This window comes from Bubalus kerabau, chromosome X, assembly GCF_029407905.1.
Source record: "Bubalus kerabau isolate K-KA32 ecotype Philippines breed swamp buffalo chromosome X, PCC_UOA_SB_1v2, whole genome shotgun sequence".
Classification (NCBI taxonomy): Eukaryota; Metazoa; Chordata; class Mammalia; order Artiodactyla; family Bovidae; genus Bubalus; species Bubalus kerabau.
This window is the reverse complement of record NC_073647.1, coordinates 17,414,064-17,440,425: the sequence shown is the minus strand read 5'-3', so window position 1 is coordinate 17,440,425 and position 26,362 is coordinate 17,414,064. Positions and strand designations below refer to the sequence as shown.

Here is a 26,362-nt window from a genome sequence, read left to right as displayed (position 1 = left end):
TTTACACTTCCCTTTTCCTTACCTCCCATGGATCTCTAGTAATAATAGCTACAGTTTACTGATGTCTGTTGTGGTTAAACTCTACTTATGTACTACCACAGATTGTCACAGCAGCCTTGGAAATAGGTGTCTTTTCCCCAATTTAAAATGCTTAGCATAGATATATACCATAAATCTATATGTTTTGGATAAATGAATGAGGAAACAGGCTTGGAAAAGTTAAAGAACTTGCCCAGTTTACAACCGCTAATCAGGGACTGAGCTAAATGTAAATCAGCCTGATGTGGGTTTGATTACTGTTTCTACCATTTACTAGCAGAGTGACTTTGGTGATGTTACTAAAATTGAAATAAATGTCTTTCCCTCAAAGACTTATTATAAGGATTTCATACTCTACCTAAAGTTCATGGTACATTGTCTGGCACATTCAGGTGCCCCACAGATGTTTTTTTCTTGTAATAGAATCTGCCTTGCAGGTATACATGGATAATTTCATGTTTTTTTCTTTTTGTTCTGATCTTCTTTTTCATTGAACCATTTTCTTCTCATTCATATATTTATTTATTTATTTTTATTTTTTTTTTTCATTCATATATTTAAAGCCATTTTTAAATGGCTTGAATTTTTATTTCATTTTTAGAGACACTCTGATTCATACTCTGATTTCAGATTTCCTCTCAGGTTTACAAATCTTATATGACAGCAGATTATTTTAAAAAGGTTTTTTTTTTTTTGTACTTTTTCAATATTCAGTAATCTTGTTGTCTTAATTTTTATTGTCTTTTGTGTCATCAAATCATGGATGTCTAATTTAGGCCCCCTATTCTGATTTGCTAATGGGCCATTACTTGGTTCTTTTTTCCCAAGAAAATTAGCAACTGGTGTTGGTAGTGTTTTTCAGATTATACAGTGGGAAGTAAATTTCACCTCAGAGTGTTGTCAGTGAAATAAATGGTTTATAATATTGAATGTTTTATAAACGTTTATAAAAACTCTCACTTTTTAGGTTTTAAAACCATTTTTATTACGTCGAATAAAAACTGATGTGGAGAAGAGTCTGCCTCCTAAAAAGGAAATCAAGATTTACTTGGGACTGAGTAAAATGCAGCGGGAATGGTGAGTTATTTTATTTCTGCTAGAATTTATGTGTAAAGATTTATTAAAAATTAGCTTTGTAGTGTTTCAATTGTGACTTTAGTTCAGAAAGTACATTTTAGGTTCAAGTGCCAAGTTAAGTAGTTCAAATATTTTAATATAAAGTTGATAAGTATTTTATTTAACCTTTAGGAAAGAATATGGGGAGTCTGTAGACCTGTGTTTGAGTCCATGCATTGCCTCTTAATGGCTGTTTAGCTTGGACAAGTTATGTAACCTCAATTTCTCTTCTGTAAAATGGCGATAATAATACTTATAAGAATGATGTCAGAGTTAAAGGGGATAATGTCACTGGCACATTTGTTATTCTTGCTTTTTCCATCAATGAAAATAGTAATAACCATAATAATGAGTGAAAATATCAGTGATTGTAGATATTATAAAAATAGAAGCTGGATTGGTTTGATAAATACAAGCAGAACAGGAAATTGACAAGAGGAGTCACACAGAATCCTAAATTTGATATAAATTGAACATGTTAATAATGTAATAATGCTAGTAAGAGAAGCAAAGTGTTGCTTATATAAATAAAATTAGGTAACATATACTATATAGACACTTCTCTATTATTGAAGCCAGTATAGGGTAGTGATAAAGAGCATATTTCTCTAGACTCAGAAGTAAGATCAAACCCTTGCTTTGTCCCTTTCTGTGGCTCTGAATAAATTGTTTCACTTCTTTTAGCTGCCTGAATTTCCATCAGTAAAGTGGTGGTGACCCTAGTACATATCTCAGAGTTGTGAAGATTTAACAAGATGATCCATATGCCTGGCACTTGCACTCAGTACAAGTTGGCTATTGTTAGAATTAAATATTACTACTCCCCAGGTGCATACGTAGATCTGTTTTTTTCCTGGGTGAAAGTCTGGAAAAGTCAATAAAAATGTTTATAGGGTCAGAAAAAAATGACCTATGAAGACAGGTATAAGAAATTGCAACTGTTTTTAGCTCAAACAAGTAAAAGCTGGATGCCAACTTTGAGAAAATATTGTAGTTATTAAATAATTATTGTATGTAGTTGTCTGAATTGTTATCAACTGATGGCAATTTTTAGCAATGGATAAAGCAGGAGGAAATCGGTTTATAGGCAGCACACAAGTTAGAATACTCAAATCCTCGCTAGTTTTTTGGTTTTGCTCATCAGATTTAGTCTCCAATCAGATCTTTTTGTTTTTCTTTAAATAGGAATCTAAGCAGATTATCAAAAAGACATTTTTTTTTCCAAACGAACATTTCTTGATGGTGTTAAGCCTGTATAATAGTTGATGATTAATTATAGTTTAAATTTTTAGGTATACAAAAATCCTGATGAAAGATATTGACGTTTTAAACTCTGCTGGCAAAATGGACAAGATGCGACTCTTAAACATTTTGATGCAGCTTCGAAAGTGTTGTAATCATCCTTACCTGTTTGATGGTGCTGAACCTGGTCCCCCCTACACCACTGATGAGCACATTGTTAGCAACAGTGGTAAAATGGTAGTCCTTGATAAACTATTGGCCAAACTCAAAGAACAGGGTAAGTTACAGATCTTCAAATTAATGTGGAATAACTTAATATTGTATATGAATAACATTTTGCTTAGTTGTTCATCATTCATTCATTCACTTATTCAGCACACATTGTTGAGTACTTACTCTTTGGTTAGGAATTGTCCTGTGGGCTGTGTATGTTGTTGTTTAGTTAAGAAGTTGTGACTGACTCTTTTGCGCTGCTGTGGACTGTAGCCCATCAGGCTTCTTTGTCCATGGGATTTCCCAGGCAGGAAGACTGGAATGGGTTGCCATTTCTTCCTTCAGGGGATCTTCCCAACCCAGGGATAGAACCCGCGTCTCCTGCGGCTCCTGCATTGGCAGGTGAATTCTTTACCACTGTGCCACCTGGGAAGCCCCTATGGGCTGGGTATACAAAGATGCTTAAGACAACAGTCCTTGCCTTGTAGATGCTCACAGTGCAGTGAGGAGGCATAATTGCAAGTCATTGTGATAAGTGCTGTGATATGCTAAGATATTAGGGGTTGAGGGAGTCTTCACAAAGATAACATTTAGGGTGAGCACTGCAGAATGTATAGGAGTAAACAGTGGAAAAAAAGGAGGGCAAGGGTTTTCCATCTCTGCAATGAAGCAGAGGTGTGAAAGAAGGGAATGTGGAGCTTATGGTATTTGGATAGAGTGGCAGTGGATGAGTCCGGGAAGATGAATTGGGGCTATTACAAAAGGCCATTTAAACCATGCTTTATGGGTTTTGGGCTATTTTGAAGGTGGTGTGGGTAATTGCAGAAGGTTTGGCTGTGGAGAATGACACAATCAGACTTGTATGTTAGGAAGAGAAGCTTGAAAGCAATGTGGGGGTGTACCTCCTGAGCCTGAGAGACTAGAAACATCCTCAGGACAAAGTAAAGGCAGACTTTAAATCATCTCAATATGTATGATTTTGAAGACCTTAAAAATGTATAACTCAACAAATACATACTTCTGTGTAGTATCCATTGAAGAGATGTGTGTAGGGGGCTTAGTATTCGTTAGTGGTATGAGTGTTCACGTGTTAAATATTTATATTGCATATGATGTTTTAACTTTCAAGTTAGTTTTACACAAGTTGAATAACTTGCCTTTTTTTTGTGAAATGTTTTAGGTTCAAGGGTTCTCATTTTTAGCCAGATGACACGCTTGCTGGACATTTTGGAGGATTATTGTATGTGGCGGGGTTACGAGTATTGTCGACTGGATGGACAAACCCCACATGAAGAAAGAGAGGTGAGGAAGAGAAAATAAAACAAGACTTGAAAAATCTGAGTTCAGTTACGCCATGTTTTTCATCATTAGGCAGTTTTGAATTTTGGCCTTTTCTTTAGCTAGGTGCATTGAATTGCTCACTACCATCTTTCGCTCCTTGAGATCGTCAGCTGGACTTTCATTACACTGGCTCTTTACAAATCATTCTTTCCAAGGTTTTCAAAGACATTCTCGCTTATGAAAAGGACACTGCACCATCGCATCCTTACCTCTTCTAACCACTGCTATCCTTGGCCTTTTGACTTGCTGTTTCTCAGCTTCCTCTTTGACCCTTGATTCTATGTCATTTTCTTTTCCTGATTTGCCTCCTACATTAGACCCTCGCCATTCATGGAGTTGAACAGTTGAGACTTTTTCAGTTTATGAGCAACTGTAAGGATTCATGAGACAATAATTTGTAAAGGAAATGATCTCAATAGACATTTTGTAAAACTGAAATTGGACGACATAGGTACAGGTGCTTATCATTCAGTTGGATCTTGGAAGACTAAAAGGTTGGTGTGCAGGAATGAGTCAGTTAGCTAATGAGGAATTTAGCACCCTGTGTCTTTTAACTTGGAAATTCTTAAAGATTTTAAGATTATTTCTCATGAATATCAGGGGTCTAATGTATATAAAACCCTTTAAAGCACTTTTTCTGAGGGAGGGCTCTGCTAATTTATCTTCTCTTTTCTGTGATCCTTCAGGGCTCTGTCTTTGGCCTCTGTTTTAAGTCTATACTCATGCTGTGGGCAGAGACCGTGATTTCATGGTATAGTGGAAAATGCATTGAACTTGGTTTCCGAAGACTTGAATTTAACATCAACTCCACCATTATGTGTGCAAGCTATTTAATCCTCTGAGCCTCAGTATCTTTAACTGTATATTATAAGGGTACTATTAATGCCTAAGCTTTTGTTTTCCTGCAAGTGTTGTGAGGATCACTGGATAGAATAGGTATGAACATAGTTTTTGTGCTGTGCAGTGCAGTATAGATCACAGGTCATGAAAGTGCACACAGGCCTTTGCACTTCTCAGCTCTTGGACCCCTTCTCAGGCCACAGAGACTCTCAGCCTATGTCCTTGTCCTTCCATAGCTGCAGGGGGCACTCTGTCCCTTGTGTGCCTCCTATAGCAGAAGCACAGGCCCTTTTCACATTAAGGGTTTCCCTGCTACCCACTATGGGGAAACGGTTGTGCTAATACTTATAAATAAGGATGTTTCAAAGCTTACACTGTTCCCTGCTCTATAGTCTGACTCTCTCGGAAATGGTAACTCAAAACTTTATTGGGCTTTTGCTGATTTCTTCCTGAGAATGGATTTCTGCCAATCCACATGAAGCATAGGCCATACAGTACCATTCAAGATGGCCCTTCTTCCTGGAATGAAGATGATATTAAAGCAGAAGAGTAGGTGCTTTCTGATCTCAAATAGCCAATTTGCATTTCTGACTAATCTCTCTGCTCATGAATAATATGGACTTTACCTAATTATGCCCCAATTACCCAGTCTCTTAAAATGCTAAATAATGTTCTCCCTTCAGAGAGTTGGAATCACATGTTTTGACTTCAGATGCAGCACAGTGAGAGCTGTTCATTTTATTTTGGAAACATCCTGCCTCCCCAATTATGTCATCGTTCAGATAAGCATTTCATCTGTTTTCCCAATAAGAAGTGGAAATCCACCTTGGATTCCTTACTCAAATTGTTCACGAGCTGTTCATAAGCAGTTCTTTCTCAATAGCACTCAGATTTGCCATAGATATAGCTAAATTCAGCTAGCTTCTGTAACCTTGACTTACCTTAACTTTAACCTCACTTTTATAGGGAAACGAGCTAACATTTATCAAGCAACAGCTATAAGCTAGGCAACTTTATAGTTCCAGTTGAATTCTCCTAGCAGCCCAGTGAAGTATTGGCATAATTTGCTCCACTTGAAACTGTGTCTCAGAGAGGTTAAATGCTTGCTGAGAACCACATGTGTAATAAATGGTAGAGTTATGACTCATGCCCAGGTTTTTGCTATTTCCTCTACACCAAATTGCCTCTCACTACACCATGCTGCTTTCTGTACTGCCCCTCTACATGCTGTATGGACTGCAGCAGAGTCGCCTTCTCTGCCTGCAGCTTTTGACCATGCCATTCCATTCCTTGAAAATAGAACTTCCTGTATTTCATGATTATAAAAGTGATCTATGATTGCCAAGGAAATTTGGAAAATAAAAGTATTTCTGGCTGATCTTTCTATGCATATATAATATATAAGTAATTAATATTATACTGTATATGCTACATATAAAGTTCAGTATCCTGATACATTTTACTCAACATTATGTTGTATTTCCCCATATTAGTAAAAAAAAAAAATCACCGTAAAAATAATTTCAGTGTACTGTTTCATCCTATGGACATACAGTAAATAATTTATCCCCCTGTTGTTGATCATTTAGGTTGTTTCCAATTTTTCACTATTATAAATAATGCTTAAGTAAAAGTCCTTCTACATAAATCTTTGTGCCCATCTCTGATTATTTCCTTAGGATAAATTCCTAGAAGTGGAATTACTGGGTCAAAGGGTATGAACACATTTAAGACTCTTGATGCATGTTGCCAAATTGCTTTCCAGAAAGGTTGTACCAATTTACACTCCCAGCAGCAATGTATGAGAGTGCCCGTCTCATCGCCCCCTCGTCAACATTGAGTATTATCATTCTTTTAATCTTCAAAAAATGGTATTATGTTTTTTTATTTGCATTTACTTGATGACTAGTGAGACTGAACATTATTCTTGTGTTTATTAGCCATTTGTATTTGTTCTTCTGTGTACTGTCTGTTCTTTTTTTTTTTCCCCTCATTTTTCTACTGGGGTCTTAGTGTGTTTTTTTCTCTAATTAATTGAAATCTTTATATAGTAAGGAATATTAATGTCCTATTAATTTTTAAGACTCTTTACTAAATATCCATGGATTACCTTCCTGATTTTCCTCATTACTTCCCTGTTTGCTCCTTTTCACCATATGGTAGTAAATCTACCTACCTCCCCTTTATCTGTTGCTCTCATTCCCACTTCTAAACTTTTTTTCTCTCTTGGTTGGTCTTCTAAACTATATCTTCTTTATTAATCCTTCATAAATTAATGGGAATGAAGTTGAGATATCTGATATTTTGCCCCCTAAATAAATTTTAGCTCTCACTCAATTAAAACATTTTCATTATTTTTATTTTAAAATAATTTATCACTTGCTTAGTTAAATTTGTCTTTGTGATTGTTGTTTGTCTTTACTGGTGTAAGTGTCTAAAGATTAGTTACATTATTTAATATACTTTTTACTGTATACACAGTGCAGTTTATAGATAGATGCTTAAATATTTTTGAAGGTGGAAGAATATTACAAAATGGGGGTTTGAGCATGCATGTTAAAATGTTTGTTTATTTCTTAAGAACTCTGGTAATATAATTTTATTTTTCTCTCTTTTTCTTCCATCTCCTATCAATTAAAAAAAAGGAAGCAATAGAGGCCTTTAATATTCCTAATAGTAGCAAATTCATCTTCATGCTGAGTACCAGGGCTGGAGGTCTCGGAATTAACTTGGCAAGTGCTGATGTGGTTATACTGTATGACTCAGACTGGAATCCACAGGTGGATCTGCAAGCTATGGTTAGTTATCTTTAAAGATATCAGAAATTTATCTTAGTTGAGAAAACTATTGCGATTTATACAGCATGAAGATAATTTATGATGAAAGGGGAACAGCAGTCTTTGGGAGGTTTGGAAAAAAAAGTTGCTATGCTAATTGCAGAAACGAAATGAAAACAGATAGATGCCAAATCCAACTGCAGCATTTCTGTGTTGATTTTGGCTTTTATCATGAAACACAAATGAAAATTTTCCCCATTCCTAAGTATTGAAGAGGGTACATTCATGTTTGAATGATAAGGGATTAAAAATTAGTCTCTAAGTATTATTCTGCTCAACAACTAAATATATTAAAATCCTTAGCACTAAAATTGGGAGAGATAGGATTTTAACTTCTGTAATAAAACAACTGGAGCAAGAAGGTGAAAATGTAACAAAGGAATATATTCCAGGAAAACATTTGCTACCTAGAGACACTATCAGAAACTATTCCACCCTAAGAAATTCAAAGAGCTTTTCTTACTTTTAATCATGGTATCATTTATTGAACTAGAGCTACAGCTTCAGTCACTGTGACTCAAATTTTAAGGTGAATTTAATTTCAGAAGTAAAAAGATACAAAATAGCTATGCATTCAAAATCCCCAGAATTTTGGGGACAATTGACTGTCTTTGGAAACAAAATCATATGCCAATGAGGCAGAGCTTAGAAGTCCTCCCTTTTCTTTTGTAATAGAGAATTGAAAATACTTACATTAGGACATTTTAAAATTCACATGCTTTGGCATGCTGCTGCTGGTGCTAAGTTGCTTCAGTTGGACTCCGACTCTGGGACCCTGGACTGTAGCCCACCAGGCTCCTCCGTCCATGGGATTCTCCAGGCAAGAATAATGGAATGGGTTGCTATGCCCTCCTCTAGGGGATCTTCCCCGGAGAGGGCAATGGCACCCCACTCCAGTACTCTTGCCTGGAAAATCCCATGGACGGAGGAGCCTGGTGGGCTGCAGTCCATGGGGTCGCTAAGAGTCGGACACGACTGAGCGACTTCACTTTCACTTTTCACTTTCCTGCATTGGAGAAGGAAATGGCAACCCACTCCAGTATTCTTGCCTGGAGAATCCCAGGGATGGGGGAGCCTGGTGGGCTGCCGTCTATGGGGTCGCACAGAGTCGGACACGACTCAAGCGACTTAGCAGCAACAGCAGCAGCAGGGGATCTTCCCAACCCAGGAATCTTACCTGCATCTCTTATGTCTACTGCATTGGCAGGCAGGTTCTTTACCACTAGCACCAGTTATTACTACTTTAGCGTGTTTGATCTGACTCGGTAGGAGTAAGTCCTGGTAAATTAGTGAACTGGAAAACCTGTTGACAACACTTCATTTCCTTAAAAGTGTTAGAGTATAGCTGATCTTTCACAATTTACTGATTTGAGTTTGCAATGTAAATGTGTGTAGGGGTGTTGCATTCTCTTTCAGAGGGCTATGTTGAAACTGTTACTGGTGCTGGTGTTTTTATATTTAGTACAGGGCTGTTTGAAACTTGTTTCTTTGCTTTTTTGCTCAGCTACCCTTCTCCCTTCACATATTTGCTGAGAACTTCTGGGGTTTTAGAAAATACTCCCCCTAGCTGTTTATCTGTTATCAGAACTTGCCACCTGTCACCTTTACCAACTGTAAACCACAGAACCAAATTCTAGACCATACAGTAAGGGTATTAATCTCCCATTAGTGTTTATGGCCCTTTACTGCAGAACGCTGAATTGCCTCAGTAAGCAGAAAGAACTGCTTGCTGATGAGAGAAGGCTGACTTTTGCCACCATAGCAACCCTTGTTAACTACTTTGCCCCTCACTTAAAAAACTCCTTGCTAGGGTGGAAGATATTTTTATTTAATGGCTTAAAGTTACTCAGTAACTCAGTCCAGAAGCTTTCAGCTCTTTTTAGACCTTATCTTAAAGGGCTTTTGTCTTTTGTCCTTCTGGAAATTTCCATTAATTATACAGCAGAATATTTGTGGATTTCTTTGTTCCCAGGGTTCTCTAGATAATATTTATTATCCTTCTTTCAAAAGTGGCCGGTCTAGAGAGATCAGGAACTAATTTTATTTTCAGAATTTTATAGCATAAGCTAGCTATAGCATACATTTTATCCAGAATACCCAGTGTCTTATATTAGGATTTTTTCTACTAGGATCGGGCACATCGTATTGGTCAGAAGAAGCCAGTACGTGTGTTTCGTCTCATCACTGACAACACTGTTGAAGAAAGGATTGTTGAAAGAGCTGAGATAAAACTGAGACTGGATTCAATTGTCATACAACAAGGTATTTATATGTGTAAACTTACTTAGATGTTTCTTTGGAAAAACACATGCAGTTTTCTTCAAAGGAGATTGCTTTTAATGATAGTTGACCAAAATCTGCAATCTTAGAGAAGAAAGTCAAATTAAAAAAAAAAAAAATCCCCATTTTGAAACCTTGTGTTCAGTATATGGGGTAGGTAGTTGAACCTCACTAGCTTATAGTTGAATGTCAATGGCATATCTTTTGAAGTACTTGATATTATGTAGCAGATAAAAGTTTGGCTTAAAGTTTTAAATATGTATTAGAGGGTGCCTTTTCATACAGAGAAATTTGATCTGAGAAATGAAGTTTGAACATGAAAAAATGTTTGTGTCCTCCTGTGTTTTAAGTGAATTTTATAGAAGGAAATTCATTGAAATAGAAAGTATGGTAGGAGAAAAACTTGCAGGGTTATTCATTTAAAAAACTACTTCAAAGTTCACTAATTTTCTGCTGTAAAGCTTTACTTATGGTTAAATGTGTGCTTAGTCACTCAGTCGTGTCCGACTCTTGTGACCCCATAGACTGTAGCCTGCCGGGTTCCACTGTCCATGGGATTCTCCAGGCAAGAATACTGGAGTGGGTTGCCATTTCCTTCTCCAGGAGATCTTCCCGACCCAGGAATTGAACCCAGGTCTCCTGCATTGCAGGAAGACTCATGGTTAAATGTAGTAGTGTCTGATTAGAACTATTATGCTATGCTTTCTCTGAAATATCATTGAATATATACAGTTTTTATTTTTATTATTAGGAAGACTCATTGACCAACAGTCTAACAAGATGGCAAAAGAGGAAATGTTGCAAATGATACGTCATGGAGCCACCCATGTTTTTGCTTCTAAAGAAAGTGAGCTGACAGATGAAGACATTACAACTCTTCTGGAAAGAGGGGAAAAGAAGGTAGGTTAAAATGGCTTTTTGTTTTCCTGATCAATTGCTTTAAAATCAACATGCTTCAGCATAATTATTGTATTGCATTGTTTCAGATGCCTGTTTCAAATAACACATGTTCTCTGTAAAAATCTGTAGATTTATATCTAGGGATAATTTAGTATTTTTTATTTTTTTAGTTTAATTTTTGGTGAGAAAGACTAAGAACCAGAGTTTAAAATCAAATGACCTTATACCTCATACTTATAATATTGGTATTTACTGTACTTAAAAGCCAAGTAAATTTTTTGTTTAATCACTTGTATCAGGACTGCATTTTACGACCTTTCTTTTTGCATGGGATTAGAAATTATCTTGGAGGAGGAAATGGCAACCCACTCCAGTATTGTTGCCTAGAGAATTCCGTGGACAGAGGAGCCTGGTGGACTGCTGTCCATAGGGTTGCACAGAGTCGGAGACGACTGAAACAGCCCACCAGGCTCCTCTGTCCACGGAATTCTCTAGGAAAGAATACTGGAGTGGGTCGCCATGTCCTTCTCCATTCTTTCCCTGACTTATTTCATTTAGCATAATAGCCTCAAGATCCATCCATCCTGTCTCAAAAGGCAGGATTTCCTTCTCTTTAATGGCTGAATAATAGTCCATTGTATCCATATACACCACATTTTCTTTATCCATTCATCCATTGATGGACACTTAAGTTGTATTCCTGTCTTGGCTATTGTAAATAGTGCTGCAACAAACATGGGGGTGAAGGTATCTTTTCGAATTTATGAGTTCATTTCCTTCAAATAAATACCCTGAAGTGGAATTTAGAATTGCTGGATCATATGGTAGTTCTATTTTTAATTTTTAGAGCAACCTTCATACTGTTTTCCATGGTGGCTGTACCAGTACCAATAGTGCACAAGGGTCCCTCTTTTTCCACATCCTCACCAACACTTGCTATTTCTTGTCTTTTTGATAATAGCCATTCTAACAGGTGTGAGATGATATCTCATTGTGGCTTTGACTTGCATTTCCCTGACAATTAGTGATATTGAGCACCTTTTCAGGTATCTGAGGTTATATGTTGGATTTTGAGCAATCTTGTATTATTGTGTTTCATATTAGTGTGCAGATGTGTTGTTTAGTCCAAGTTTGCCTTTTTTTAGCATTACCATGTGTCCCATTAAAATTATGCAGCAGAAATTATAATAGGGATACATTTTCAATGATGAAAGATTTTAGAGAAAGCCTTAGTCAGAGCACTTAAGAAGAACCATTGAAATATTTAAAATACTTGGGGTAAATTAAATTTATATTCAAGTTTGATGTTATCATTGCATTATTACCTTGTAAATGAACAGATTGTATATTTCATATCAATAATTGCCTTTAAAAGACAGAGAACTCACAGATTTTTATAAGTAATTCAGTGATAATTTTCAAATTTCAATGCATTCAACTTTAGACCGCAGAGATGAATGAACGCTTGCAGAAAATGGGAGAGTCTTCTCTGAGAAATTTTAGAATGGACATTGAACAAAGTTTGTACAAGTTTGAAGGAGAAGATTATAGAGAAAAACAGAAGGTAACTTTTTACTGTCAACCGTTAGATTCTCAGATTAGCATTTCTTCCCATAACAATTAAATATTTAACAAAACACTGGCATTTACCTGTTAACAGTACTCTACTATAGAGTGAAAATGATGTAGGTCAAAATGATCTTATCCACAGGCTACCTTTAATATATTTTGCTGGTTGTTTATTGTTATTATTATTACCACTATCATCATTATCATTTTTGCTGTTGCTGCTATTGCTGTACCACTACTTTGGTTTTTGAGAAGTAGTATAGGATTGTGGTTGAGTTCCTGGATTCTGAAGCTGAAATCACAACTCTATTACTAATTATGTGACTTAAAATTTTTTTTAGCTGAAGTATAGTTGATTTACAGTGTTGTGTTAGTTTCAGGTATACAGCAAAGCAATTCAGTTATATGTACATATATATATTTTTTCACATTCCTTTCCCTTATAGGTCATTACAAAATATTGAGTATAGTTCCCTGTGCTGTACAGTAGGCCCTTGTTGGTTATCTATTTTATATATAGTAGTGTGTATATGTGAATCCAAAACTCCTGATTTATCCCTCCTCCCCTTTCCCCATAATCAAGTGACTTTAGATAAGCAGTGTTTTCACCAAATGGATGTTGTCATCATTACATTTTAGAGCAATTAGAACAAAATGTGCAGTATTTAGTATTAATTACATTAGTAATAATATTACCGTTGACATATAGTTGGTTAAATGCTGGAAGGACTTTGTTACAGGTGGTCTCATAAAATAATGCCTTGTAATATACTTCATGGGCCACAAAGTTCCCTTGAAAAAAATGGGAAATTTGTTTATTGTTTCTGTTTAAACTGAAATTATGGCTGTAATTTTTAAAACTTTTAATTTTGAAATGGCTTTAGACGTTATTGCAAAAAAATAGTACAGAGTTCACATATATCCTTTACTCAGCTTCCCGTAATGTTAACAATTTACCTAATCATATTACAGTGATCAAGTATAGAAAGTTAACGTTTTCCCCCGGTACCCTAGTATCCTTTCCCTGTTCCAGGGTTTACAATCTAGGATCCCACTTTGCAGTTTCTAAAAACAGTTTTATTTTTAAGAGCAGTTTTAGGTTCATAGCAAAAAGGAGCGGGAAATACAAAGAGTTCCCATATCCTATCTGCCCCCCCCCAACAGCTTCCTACACTATCAACATCTCATATCTGTTGAACCTACGTTGACATATCATTATCATACAAAGGCCATCATTTACATTAGGGTTCACTTTTGGAATTGTACAGTCTATGGGTTTGGATAAATTAATAAATGATTGATATCCACCATCATAATATCATCCAGGATAGTTTCATTGCCCTAAAACCCCTCCGTGTGCTGCCTAGTAATCCCACCCTCCCCTCAGCCGCTTTGTACTATTGCCATAGTTTTTCCCTTTCCAGAATATTATATTGTTGGAATCATACAGTATGTAGCCTTTTCTGCTTGGCTTCTTTCACTTAGTAATATGCATTTAAAGTTCCTTTGTGTTTTTTCATGACTTGATGGCTCATTTCTTTGTAGTGCTAAGATCCATTTCTGATGTACTACAGTTTATTTATGCATTTATCTACTGAAGGACATCTTGATTGCTTCCAAGTTTTGGTATTATGAATAAAAGCTGCCATAAACATTCATGTGCAGGTTTTTGTGGGGATATAGATTTTCAACTCTTTTGGGTAAATCCCAAGGAGCATGATTATTGGATTGTATGGTAGTAGTGGTGGTCTAGTTGCTAAGTCAAGTCTGACTCTTGCAACCCCATGGACTGTAGCCCACTATGCTCCTCTGCCCATGGGATTTCCCAGGCAAGAATACGGGAGTGGGTTGCCATTTCCTTTTCCAGGGGATCTTCCCAACCCAGGGATAGAACCCAGGTCTCCTGCATTGCAGGTAGTTTCTTTACCAACTGAGCCACCAGGGAAGCCCTGATTGTATGGTAAGAATGTTTAATTTTGTAAGAAACTGACAACCTGTCTTCCAAAATGGCCATACTGTTTACATTCTCATGGGCAGTGAATGGGGCTTCCCAGGTGGCACAGTGGTAAAGAAACTTCCTGCCAGTGCAGGAGATGTGGGTTTGATACCTGGGACACGACTAAGCAAGCATGCAGTGTAGTAGTATGTCTTTGTTTTAATTTGTATTTTGCTGATGAATGATATGGGGCATATTTTCACTTGGTTATTTGCCATCTGTTTATTTCATTAGGGAGGTGTCTGTTCAGATCTTTTGCCCATTTAAAAATCTGATTGGTTGTTTTCTTATTATTGAGTTTTAAGAGTTCTTTGTATATTTTGGATAACAGTCTTTTATCAGCTTTTTTTTTTTTTAAAATAAGACAAGATTTATTTCTTCTCAGAGTTTACATGAAACATTGGTTGCTAGTCAGATAGGTCTTTTGCAAACACTTTCTCTCAGTCTGTGGCTTGTCTTCTCATTGTCTTCATATTGCATTTCCTTGCTGTGTCTCCTTGGTCTCTTCTAATCTGTGATAGTTCTCAGTCTTTCTTTGTTTTTCATGAGCTTGACACTTTTGAACAGTATTTTTCTGCTGTCTTGTAGTTTGTCTTTCACTTTGGGTTTTTGGTTTTTTTTTTTTTTTTCATGATTTGATTGAGATTATGCATTTTTGGCAAGAATGCCTTGGAAGGGATGTTATGTCTTTCTCAGTACGTCATACTAGGGAACATGATGTCACTATGTTGTGTTACTGGGGACATTAATCTTAGTCACTTTGTTGACTGGCGCCTGCTGGATTTTTCCACTGTAGAGTTACCAATTTTCCTTTTGTAATTGATAAATATCTTGGTGGGGGGAGCTACTCCTCAAACTTTTACACACTGATTTTGGCATCTCTTGGTGGAGTTTGCTTACCATAGTTATTGTGGCATTTACCTAACGGTAATTTTGTATTTCCTTCATTCCATCTATATTTATTAATTGGGATTTTTCTGTAAGGAAAAGCTGTCCCTTCTCCCCATTTATTTATATACTCATTTATTTATATCACCATGGACTTAAGAATATTTATTTTTTTAGTTATAATACAATTCTGTCATTTTTATTTTGTTACTCAAATTGCTCTATAAAGCTGTTATATTTTTTAACTGACAATGAATTTTTTAAAATAAAAAAAGCTTATTCTTGGGTATTGATTTTATTGAAAAATGAGGTGAGTCATTTTAATTTACATTGCAACTAGTATTGTGATAACACTTTGTTGCTACCATTATTACTGGTTAGTTTTTAGTATCTTGACCAAAATCTATCTGGTTATTCCATCTCTAACCTTAATTGAGACCATTTATGGTTTACTCTGATGAGATGGAGGTGATAGCCTGCTTGCATAGTGTAGAAACTGCCTTCCTAATATGCTTTTTAGATCTCATTATGTGACTTTTTAAAAATTAATTTTGCAGTTATTCCTGTGGGCTTATTGGCTTTAAGAGTGTTTTTTAAAGTAGAAAATATTAAACAGTGAAGAGTCTAACCATCATTGGTGCATCTTATCTACATTCTTCGGGGAAAATTAGGCTTAATAAAATATTTGTCATTTCTAATATAACATATTTTCCTGTGCTTCTAAGAAAATAATGATGTGCAGATACAAAAAAATTTAATAACAATTATGATGACATACTTTTATAATTGAATGATTAAATCAGAATTTTTATGAATATTCTGAGTTGAGATTATAATGTGTTTCCTTATTTTTTAGATAGGTTCTTAAAATAGGTTCATACTATCCTTTGAAAAGAATTGAAAACCTGCAAGAATGTTGTTCATACATATCATGGAAATTGCACAGTAAGGGAGATTTTCATGTAAGATTTGTTGAACTAGTTGCATTAGTTCATAGCCATACTTGATGAATTAAGTCACAGTGGCTGACATTGATTCTGAATAAATTGACCTAAATAAGTTTGTATTAATGTACTCTTATCTAAAACTAATTTGGCATATTTGTTCTGTTTTTGAAAGTACAGGAATTGCCCTGTAATACTTGTTTCAAATTTGAGTACCTTAACCTTCACACTAGTATAGGTTAAATGGCCAGATACATTACTTTTAGAAAGTCGTTATTATTGATTTATTTTAACCCCAATTGAGACAAATAAAATGTTGGTTATTGAAAAATGTCTTTTCCATTACTGTCATCTCACATTAGCCCATCTGAGGGGAAAGACAAAACACAGCTCATTTCACTGTTGTGAGTATTTCTCATTTTACATAAACTCACATTATACTATCCATCTCTTATGAACTTACAGAGTTAAAAGAGACATTTAGTCTAACAAAGAACTGGTTTTTTTCTGTCTCACAGACGTTTCCATATGTGGATACCACCATTTTATTTGACTTTAGCCTTTACTTCTTTAAACACTGAGAATTTGTAGATTTCTAACCATTCTAGTCATCTTAGTTTATTATCCACTCTTAAAATGTACCTTAAATGTATTATTTTTTATTTTAAAATTATTATTTTTAAGCTAATTTTTAAGCTAAACTAAAAAATTATTATCTTTAAGCTAATAAATGTATTAGCTTAAAAAATACTTAAAATGTATTATCCACTCTTAAAACTCAGCCTGTAGATGTGGTCAAATAGAGTGGGACCATTAATTGTAGATTAGTGGCTAGTTTTATGTAAAGGCACTAGGCTAGGTACTGTGAAATCAAGAAAAATATCTGAGCTAGAAAACCACACCTCAGACTCTAGAACTTCATTTTGTCATGTTTGTATATTGACTTTTAAATAACTTTTTATAGCTGATATCAGGGTAAAGTTTTGTAATGCTACCAAATCATTGTCTACCAAATGCTACTAAATCACCCCACTTTGGATGTTTAATAATAGCTTACATTTAGCTCTTGACAGTCTACCTAATGCTTTCACATATATGGTCACATGTAATCCTCAGGTAGGTATTATTATTATTCCCATTTTACAGATAGAAAAAATAATTTCTTCAAAGTTACACAGTTGATAAAGTGGCAGAACCTGTTTCAAATTTCAAGTCTTTCTGATTCCACTGGCTTGTCCCACATCTACCTTACCAAGAGGTCTCATTTTAAAATTTCTCTTGATTTGAAGGGATATATGGCTGTCATGTTGATATTCAGTATTTTATGCTTTTCAACTGTTTTCTAATTCATACACTTAACAGAGTTACCAGAACCAATGTTAGTCTTCCTCCAGTATTAAGTCACTATTTATTTTGACATAAAATATTAACCAGATTGTACAAATTCTTCTCAATTACTAATAAGGAAGAGCTAAGCTTCAGAAGGCAATGGCACCCCACTCCAGTACTCTTGCCTGGAAAACCCCATGAACAGAGGAGCCAGGTAGGCTGCAGTTCATGGGGTCGCTAAGAGTCGGACACGACTGAGCAACTTCAGTTTCACTTTTCACTTGCATGCATTGGAGAAGGAAATGGCAACCCACTCCAGTGTTTTTGCCTGGAGAATCCCAGGGACAAGGGAGCCTGGTGGGCTGCTGTCTATGGGGTCACACAGAGTCAGACATGACTGAAGTGACTTAGCAGCAGCAGCAGGCTTCAAACATACTTTAAAAAAAAGCCAAAACCATCTTTGCACCTGAACTTGCTATATAGAATGAGGTTTTGAAATTTGGGATGTATAGCTGTGACTTAAAAACGCTTTGTTTTGAAGTATAGTTGATTTACAATATCGTGTTAGTTTCAAGTGTACAGCATAGTAATTTAGTTATTTTTTTCAGATTCTTTTGGGGGTGCATGTATCTCTTCCAGTGAGAGTTTTATAAAGCAAGTTTTGATTCTTCCTAATGCTTTGGTTTTCTCACACTTCTACAGCCTTGATGTACTGGATATTTATAAAACAATTTGGAGTAATTAAACTCTGCATTCTTGTTTTTGTGTACAGCTTGGAATGGTGGAATGGATTGAACCTCCCAAACGAGAACGCAAAGCAAACTATGCTGTGGATGCCTACTTCAGAGAGGCTTTACGTGTTAGTGAGCCGAAGGTTCCAAAGGTAAAGCAGTATGAGGCCAGGTTTCACGTCCTATAGCAGAATTCTCTTGTAGCATGGTCTCTGATTCAGATTTACTTATATTAGTACTAAATCTTAGTCTCTAAAATATAACAGTACAGAAAAGTACTTGATATGCCCCAGCCTTATGAATGGATTCCATTGTATTTATTTTTCTACGTATAAAAGAAATAATAAAAGATAAGTTCACTTCATGAACTGAAACAAATATGTGTGTAATGCATTTTTTCCCCCACAGGCTCCACGACCTCCAAAACAGCCAAATGTTCAGGATTTTCAATTTTTCCCACCACGTTTATTTGAGCTCCTTGAAAAGGAAATCCTTTATTATAGGAAGACAATAGGCTATAAGGTAATTTTTCAGTTTTTTAGATTAGCACAATATAATCTTTTAAGCTAATGTAATGTATTAAGCTAGACTAGAAAGTGTTCCATTTTAATGTGAGAGAACCTAAGAGTAAATAAAAATAGTGGTGTTTTTAAAACCAAAGAGAAGGTTTTTACTAGAAGTAAAGTATCAAACTACCCAGTCACTAGTGAGATCATCACTAAATGAGATTAATGGAGAATTATCTAATATTTTAAAAATATTAAAAATTCATTTTATTTTAATAATGCTAGTGTTCAAGTGCTCAAAGAATATGTAGAATAAGTAATAGGTATGTATTTAGATAGAAGTGAATGTATGGTAGATGATAAGAAATTTTTGATTATTTTCCTCAAAATGACCAAGAAATAATATTTTCATGTTGATTGCTTATAGATTGATAGAAGCCCCGGTGGTGGTTAGTAGATTATGTTCACTTAGGTGTTAAAATAATGATAAATATTATAGTGAATTGTGGAATTTAAAAATGATCTTTTGGAATTCAAATTTCTTATTTATATGGGTAGATAGGAACCTATTTACAGTGAGTGAAATTTAAAGTTTGTGATACTAAAGCTATCATATTGAGAGATTAAGCATTCCAGGCTATTTATGTATGTTGAAATTGGCTTCCTAGTGAATGGAAAGAGATGACCAAAGGTATAATAATCAATAGTATGAACAAAATTATGCAGATATTAACACTAATATAATTTTATGAAGATTTTTGTTTTATGAATTTGAAACTGTGTTTTAAAATTTATTGTGAATCTTTGTCATAAATGGAACTATGACCAATTATTTTGATTAGTAACTGTCATGTGCCTAGAAGAGCTCCATACATATATATAAGATATTTATAAGTTAGTTCATATTTTGGAACTGAATGACTCTCTGGAGTGTTTCTACTATTTGTCCAGAGTTAGACCACTGTCTTTTGAAATAGAACAAAAAAGTTTTGCTTGCTGTTTATGTACCAAAGTTTAGATATATTTAAATAGGGATAAGAAACTTAAGGTGAATGTAAGTGGAAATGTATATATAAATAGGAACAAGAAAGTTAGGGTGAATATAAATGTGAACATTTATAAATAAAGTGGCTAGTTATAATCTGGTTAGGGAAATGTGATTAAATTTGAATGTATTTAACCAACAGGACAGGATAAAATCCTTCTTAGGAAGTTGTAGAAGAGTAAAGTACTCTCGGTTGAACATCAGATCAGGTATAAAACCAGCTTCAAAGAAAGTGAAAACAGCGATACGTTTGAAGAAACAGGCAAATTATAGGTTCAAAATGTAAAATAAAAATAGTAAAATTAATAAAGTAGTGAATAAGATTTTATGAGTTAAGCATATATATACATGATCCCACTAGGGATTATTAAACATTTTAGATTATTATTTTCTGTTACTTTTATTGACTGTTATTAGTGAGACTTGAGAGGAGAATCAAATTGAAATGTTAGACCTCAGTTAGTAATCAACCAAATATCTGTGTAGAACATCTGATAATTGGATAATGCTTTACCACTTCATTTGATTTCTAAGAAATGCTATGAGATAGGTTTTGTTATCACCTCTATATAATAGGTGAGGAAACAAGTTCGGAGAGGTTAAATGACTTGTTTAAGGTCAGGTAGCTAACAGAGTTGCCAAAGGTGCTGGTCTCAAACACAGGTTCTAAGCAGTCAAATGCTATGCTCTTACCACTCAGACATTCGGGGCTATTTCTGCATGTGACATAACTCTGCTTCTTTCTGCAGCCCTAAATAAGGACTGTGTTTACAGTGGTTTGACATGTTATTTGGGAGGTGAGCCAAGTGGTAGTCAAGTAGCAGCAATAAAAAAATCACCTCTGTTAATATAGCTGTTTATACTCCTTCTTTGGAGATACTGAAATTCTGTTCCCTGTGATAATATAGTGCCCACCACATTCTCACCACAGCTCTGGTTTTAATGTAAACAGTGCCTGTCGTTACAGGCAATTCTGGTTAGGGGTTGGGGGTCTTACATGAACAGTTGGGCAGTGGCCAGCTGGAAGGAGATGGAGGAGAGAGGAAACTTTAGAAGAGAGAGGAATGAAAGTACAACTTTTAAAGGGTGATAGGGAGGAAGATGCGAGAAGAGAGGGAAGAGATGAGTGATGAGAGGGAAGGGCGTGGAATCCATGCTGTGGCACCTTCCTGTGTTCTGTTCCTCACCTCCTGGAGAGAAGTGACAAGAAAGGGAGTGTGAATGAAAGGAGGGCTGTTTTTCATTTAAGACATATTCATCGAGTGCTCCCCTGTGCCAGATTCTATGCCAAGCTCTGAGGATAAACTGGTGAATAAGACAAGGGGGTTCCTCACACATGGTACTTAACATTTTAATGGGAGACGCAGACATTACGCTGAAAGCACAGAGTAGTAACTTTATTTGGTTTCAGTGCTTATAAAGGGTGCTACAAGGGAGCATAACGTGGGTATCTAATGTGGACTGGGAGGTCAGGGAGGTGGTCTCTAAGGATCAGCATTTAAGCTGAGATCAGAGAGATGCATAGGAATTAGCCAAGTGAAGTGTGGAAGAGAAGCGCTAGGTTGGGGAGCCACAGGTACAGAGGTGTTGTAGGAAGGAAGAGTGCCCCTTTAGAAACTGAAAGAAGGCCAATGTTGCTGGGGAGTGGTGAGATGGAGAATGACAGATGAGTGGGTTGAGTTGGATCATGTGGAGCATTAAACATTAATTATAGGTCATATTAATTAGGTGGAACTTTAGAGCAAAAGAAAGCCTTTGAGATGTTTTTTTAAGGCAGAGGGGTAGGTGGGTGATGGAATAATAACAGCAGATGCTTATTTAGTCCTTACTTGTGTTGCTTACTCTCCTTAGTTTAAAATGATTAGTTCATCCTTCTCAGAAGAGCCCTGGAACTACATACCTATTTTACAGATGGGGAAACTGAGGCATAGAGAGGTTGAGTAATTTGCCCTGAGTAATTTGCTCAAGGTCAAACCACTTATAAGAGGTAGAGTATGATCAGCTTTACATTTTTAAAAACCACTCTGGCTGCAACACAGAGAATGGTGAGTTTCTCCAGGGAAACCAGCCAGGAAGCTGCCACAGTGTGAAGATGAAAAGATGGAGGTGGCTGGGAGTGTGGTGGTGGGTTGGAGGTGGAAGGAGAATGATCCCCTGGCACTCCACTCCTAGTCCCAAATTCTCCTCAGCCCCATCCGGGATTATCTTTGTATTGTTTTAAGACTTCCCTTGGTCCTCCATATGCATACTTAGCTGAGGATTTACAAAACAAAGAAGAAAATATTCTGGATGTTGGTTCTTTCTGAACCTTGTCTCTTCCATTCTTTACCAGGGGCTACAGACCTGAGCTAAGGTGGGTGCTTTAATTGGGTGGATCTTGTGTTTGAGTACAGTTGTCCCTCAGTATCTGCGGGGCATCGGTTCTAGAAGCCCCCACAGGTACCACAATCCGTGGATGCTCAAGTCTCTTATATAAAATGGTGTAGAATTTGCATGTAACCTATGCAAATGTGACCATATATTTTACATTATGTCTGTATTACTTACAATACCTAATCCAATGTAATTGCTATGTAAATAGGTATAAATACAATGTGAATGCTATGTAAATAGTTACCTGCATGCAGCCAAAGCCAATTCACATTTTGCTCTTTGGAACTTTCTGGAATTTTTTTTTCCCGAATATTTTTTTAATCTGAGGTTGCTTGAATCCACGGATGCAGAACCCACAGATACAGAGGGCGGACTGTATGGACAGATGAGCATGGCATGTTAATCATCTGCAAAAGCTTCCTGTTAAGGACGATGTGGTATTGATAAGTGTTGGGCATATCTTCTCAAGGATATATAGCATTGATTTTTTTTCCCCTACTAAACCTCCAGAAAACTCAACCCGAGCCACAAAAGTGAATGGAGCAATAAGTTTGTTCTCAGATAAACGGGACCGTCGTAATGGAGTTTCCTGATATTCTGTACATAGTTAAGCTCTCAAAAAGGGACTCCTCTCTCCCTTTTTTTTGCTTAAATGATTGTTAGCCCAGGGATTAGAGGTTCTGTGTGAAGCTGGGGGCACTGTGGTGCATGGTTCCATTTTGCCCATTTTGAGTCCCCACAGTCATGTTCTGTAGTGACTTGGGGTGGAGCTAGTGAGGAACTCAGTAGGTTTGAAGCAGTTGGTAAATAGCATTTTTCTCCAAGGCCTGCTTATTTGCATTTTTATTTCCTATTGTGTTTTTTCCGCTCCATACTCAGCATGACAAAGTCACAGCAGTATTGTTGATAATAAGATCTGGAATTGTAGAGTTTTGTTTTATTTGAAGCTGAGAGAAGTTGTTTTACTCTCACCACTTGGTGGAGAGCTGTGTATTATGTGCCCGTTTTCCCTGCTGTCTAAGTTTTGACCTTGTTGCAGGTTAGACATATTCAGAAGCTTCATTGCTCTTGTGACTTAAAGGAGTTACCCTAATGCTTTTAATTACTTGTTCACTAAAACCTTTCTGTCGGAAGAAGGTGACTGAATTGAAATTTCAATTGCAGAATTTTAAAAATCCAGAGTATCCAGAAGTCCCATGGAATCTAAAGACCTGCAGTGAAAGAGTTTTGCTGTAGTAGAAGCTGAAGAAGGCTGTAGAACATTCTAACATATATCTTCAGTAAAAAAATTCTTTAGAAGTGGATATAAACATTTGACAAATGCAGGAAGTTCTATGATCTTTGTGAGTTTTGGTAATGTGTCATTGTGGGCCACCTGTTGTGCTGTGGTAGAACTAAAATACGTGAGTTGATTTCAGGTTACTACTTTCATTTTGTGTGTTGTCACATTTAATTCTGTACTCCATATTTCTATGAGATGCTTGCTGAAACTCCTAAGAAAAATGACCCTCCAAAAAGTTTTTCACTTTTCCATGGAACATAGCTCTTAATCACAAATTCCTTACAATCTGACTAGAAATCTAAATAATAATTGAGCTGTTTTCTTGAAAGATAACTTCTTGTATGTTAAGTGTTGCTGGGGACCATCAGTGAGATATATACAATGTGAGGACTTGAGATACTATCTAGGTATCTGTTTAGTCTTTTGGCCTATAATTTGTCTATTTAATTCTTTTATAGCACTTTGAGATCGAGGGAAGCTTAGTGCTCATAAAACCTCATGAGGTGAAAAATGAATACCTTTTAAAAATAATAAATATTAAGAAGTAGATTATTTGTAGGAGATTCAGGAATTTAGGAATTTTGAGTCATTTCTAATTAAAAAATTCTAGCAGCTATTTTTGAGTAACTTTTAGAAATAAAATAGTAAATGTAAAATTAAATGTCATTCTCAAGTTTTGCTATATTAAAAATGTGAGCAGTGGATCCTAAAATTTAATGGGTATAATGTAATATTCTGATTTTGCCTTTATTAAAATTCAAGGGATGAATTTTTAATATTGGGGAATATCTACACAGGAATAAGCAGTTTATTTTGTGTGGGTATATTATCCATTTTCTATCATAAAAATGAGGTATTTGTGAAATTTTTTGTTAAAGTAAGGGTTTTTGCATATGCAAAGTTTGAAGCTATTTGGTAGAGCAATATCTTAAGATTAAATAGATTTTCCTCAATTAAAATTAAAATTTGAGGCCAAAGTAACTTCATTAGCAATTTAAGGGGTCTGTTAAACTTTTAAAGCTGTGTCTGTAATTTTTTCAACATTTTATTATGAAAAAGTTTCAAATATAGAAAAATGTTGAAATAATTATACAGTGAACACCACATATATTCTCCAATTTACGTCTTACTGTATTTGCTTTATCACCTATTTAACCATTTCTCCAGCTTTCTATCAAATGAATATCCTTATTTTTTAATGCATTTCTAAGTTACAGATATAAAGCACTTCAATATGCATATCATTAGCCAGAGTTCAATATTTATTTGATTTTTAAGATAAAATTTATATACATTGAAATATATAAATCTTGTGTATCATTTGATGAATTTTGACAAATGGTATGCCCACATGACTGAAGTCCCTACAAAAATATAGAACATTACTGTCCCCCAGAAAGTGCATCTTTCCAGTCAATTCCCAAACCCACTCCCCAGACAAACTCACTGTTCTGATATTATTTTCCTCCGTAGATCAGGTTTTTTGTTCTAGAGTTTCACAGAAATGGAATCGTATGATATTTGTAAGGCTTCTTTCACTTAGCATAATGTTTTTGAGATTCATCCATGTTGTCTCATTATCAATGGTTCATTCTTTTTTATTGCTGAGTACTATCCCATTGTAAGGAAATAGCACAGTTTGCTTATCTAGTCTCTTGTTGACGGACATCTGGACTGTTTTCTGGATTTTGGCTCTTGTAAGTAAAACTGTTGTAAGCATTCTCCTAAAAGTCTTTGTAACAGTTCAGAGTGAAATTGCTGGTGTGCCGGTAATCTAACAGTGGGATTTAGCTATTGAAAAAAGTTATGTTAAACCATACGTATCACTGGACTACACTTCATTTTTAATTTACAGCTTCCTTTTCATTTCCATTTGCTATCATCCTAGGCCAGGTGATCATACCTCATTTCTAGATTAGTTTAGCTGGTTCTCTTGCCTCTAGTTGCTTCCCTACTTCAGTCCATCCAGCACAAGGTTTACAGGTGATATAACACTACTCCCTTGTAATCTCCGGTGGCTTGTTGTTGCCTACTGTGTGGTTTGAGAAGGCCTTCTAATTCTGTCTCCACCTGGCCTTGTTTCTTATCCCTTCTCAACATAAACTCCATATATGCTCCTTCTGGTTTTTACCTTCACTGTTTTTGCTTTACTGCTCCAGCCTAGAATATTCTTTCTCTCTTTTCCATCTCCCCAGATCTTTAGAATTCTTAGAGTACAGCTCAGAATTCCACAACTAGGTTGTGAGCTCCTTGCAGGCAAGGACCGTGTTGGCTACTTTTTGTATTCCAGTGAACACCTGTCATAGTGCTATGGATAAAATAGACATTTAGTCAGTACTTACTAATTTGATTGTCTCGTACTGATGATTACAAATGAATGTGTTTTTTCAGTATGTCTTAAAAAAATTTTCTTTTGGCCACAGCATGCATGTGGGATCTTGGTTCCCTGACCGGGGATCAAACTTGTGCCCTCTTCATTGGAAGCACAGAGTCTTAACCACTGGACCATCAGGGAGGTCCTTCAGTATTTCTTTTTAATGCCCAGTTAGTAGGTTTCATATTTAAACAACTACTGGATACAATAGTTTTTAAAAACATTTAAGTTACAACCCTGTGGTTGAAGTGCTATGAAATATGTATAATGATTAGAGAGATATACCCTAATATGCGTTTAAAATTACATCACAGTAAAACCGTGACTATCTGATACCCCTGGAGGATGAGTCATTTATGATAGGTGTGCATTCCAAACAGTGGAAGGCTTACCATCAATCCTGTTCTTGCCATATGTAATGGAATGCTATAAATAATGTACTATATATGTTATATACCTGCCCTCCTAAATCAATGTGCTGCATTGTCACTGCAGATGCACTTAAAAATGATGTGAG

The 26,362-nt window shown here is 35.8% G+C and overlaps 1 protein-coding gene across 7 annotated transcripts in view; it reads left to right on the top strand.

Moving 5' to 3' along the window:
- SMARCA1 (SWI/SNF related, matrix associated, actin dependent regulator of chromatin, subfamily a, member 1) overlaps positions 1–26,362 on the top strand; it is a 155,537-nt gene that overhangs the window by 25,194 nt on the left and 103,981 nt on the right. For 5 of the 7 annotated variants that reach the window (XM_055564582.1, XM_055564581.1, XM_055564583.1 and 2 more), the window contains exons 10-19: positions 1,007–1,116; positions 2,448–2,674; positions 3,791–3,912; positions 6,471–6,506; positions 7,437–7,589; positions 9,758–9,890; positions 10,660–10,808; positions 12,253–12,372; positions 18,307–18,417; positions 18,674–18,787. In XM_055564582.1, coding sequence (XP_055420557.1) covers positions 1,007–1,116; positions 2,448–2,674; positions 3,791–3,912; positions 6,471–6,506; positions 7,437–7,589; positions 9,758–9,890; positions 10,660–10,808; positions 12,253–12,372; positions 18,307–18,417; positions 18,674–18,787 — 1,275 coding nt within the window. The remainder of the gene's footprint in view (positions 1–1,006; positions 1,117–2,447; positions 2,675–3,790; positions 3,913–6,470; positions 6,507–7,436; positions 7,590–9,757; positions 9,891–10,659; positions 10,809–12,252; positions 12,373–18,306; positions 18,418–18,673; positions 18,788–26,362) is intronic. The other 2 variants (XM_055564584.1, XM_055564587.1) reach the window with 1 other exon arrangement.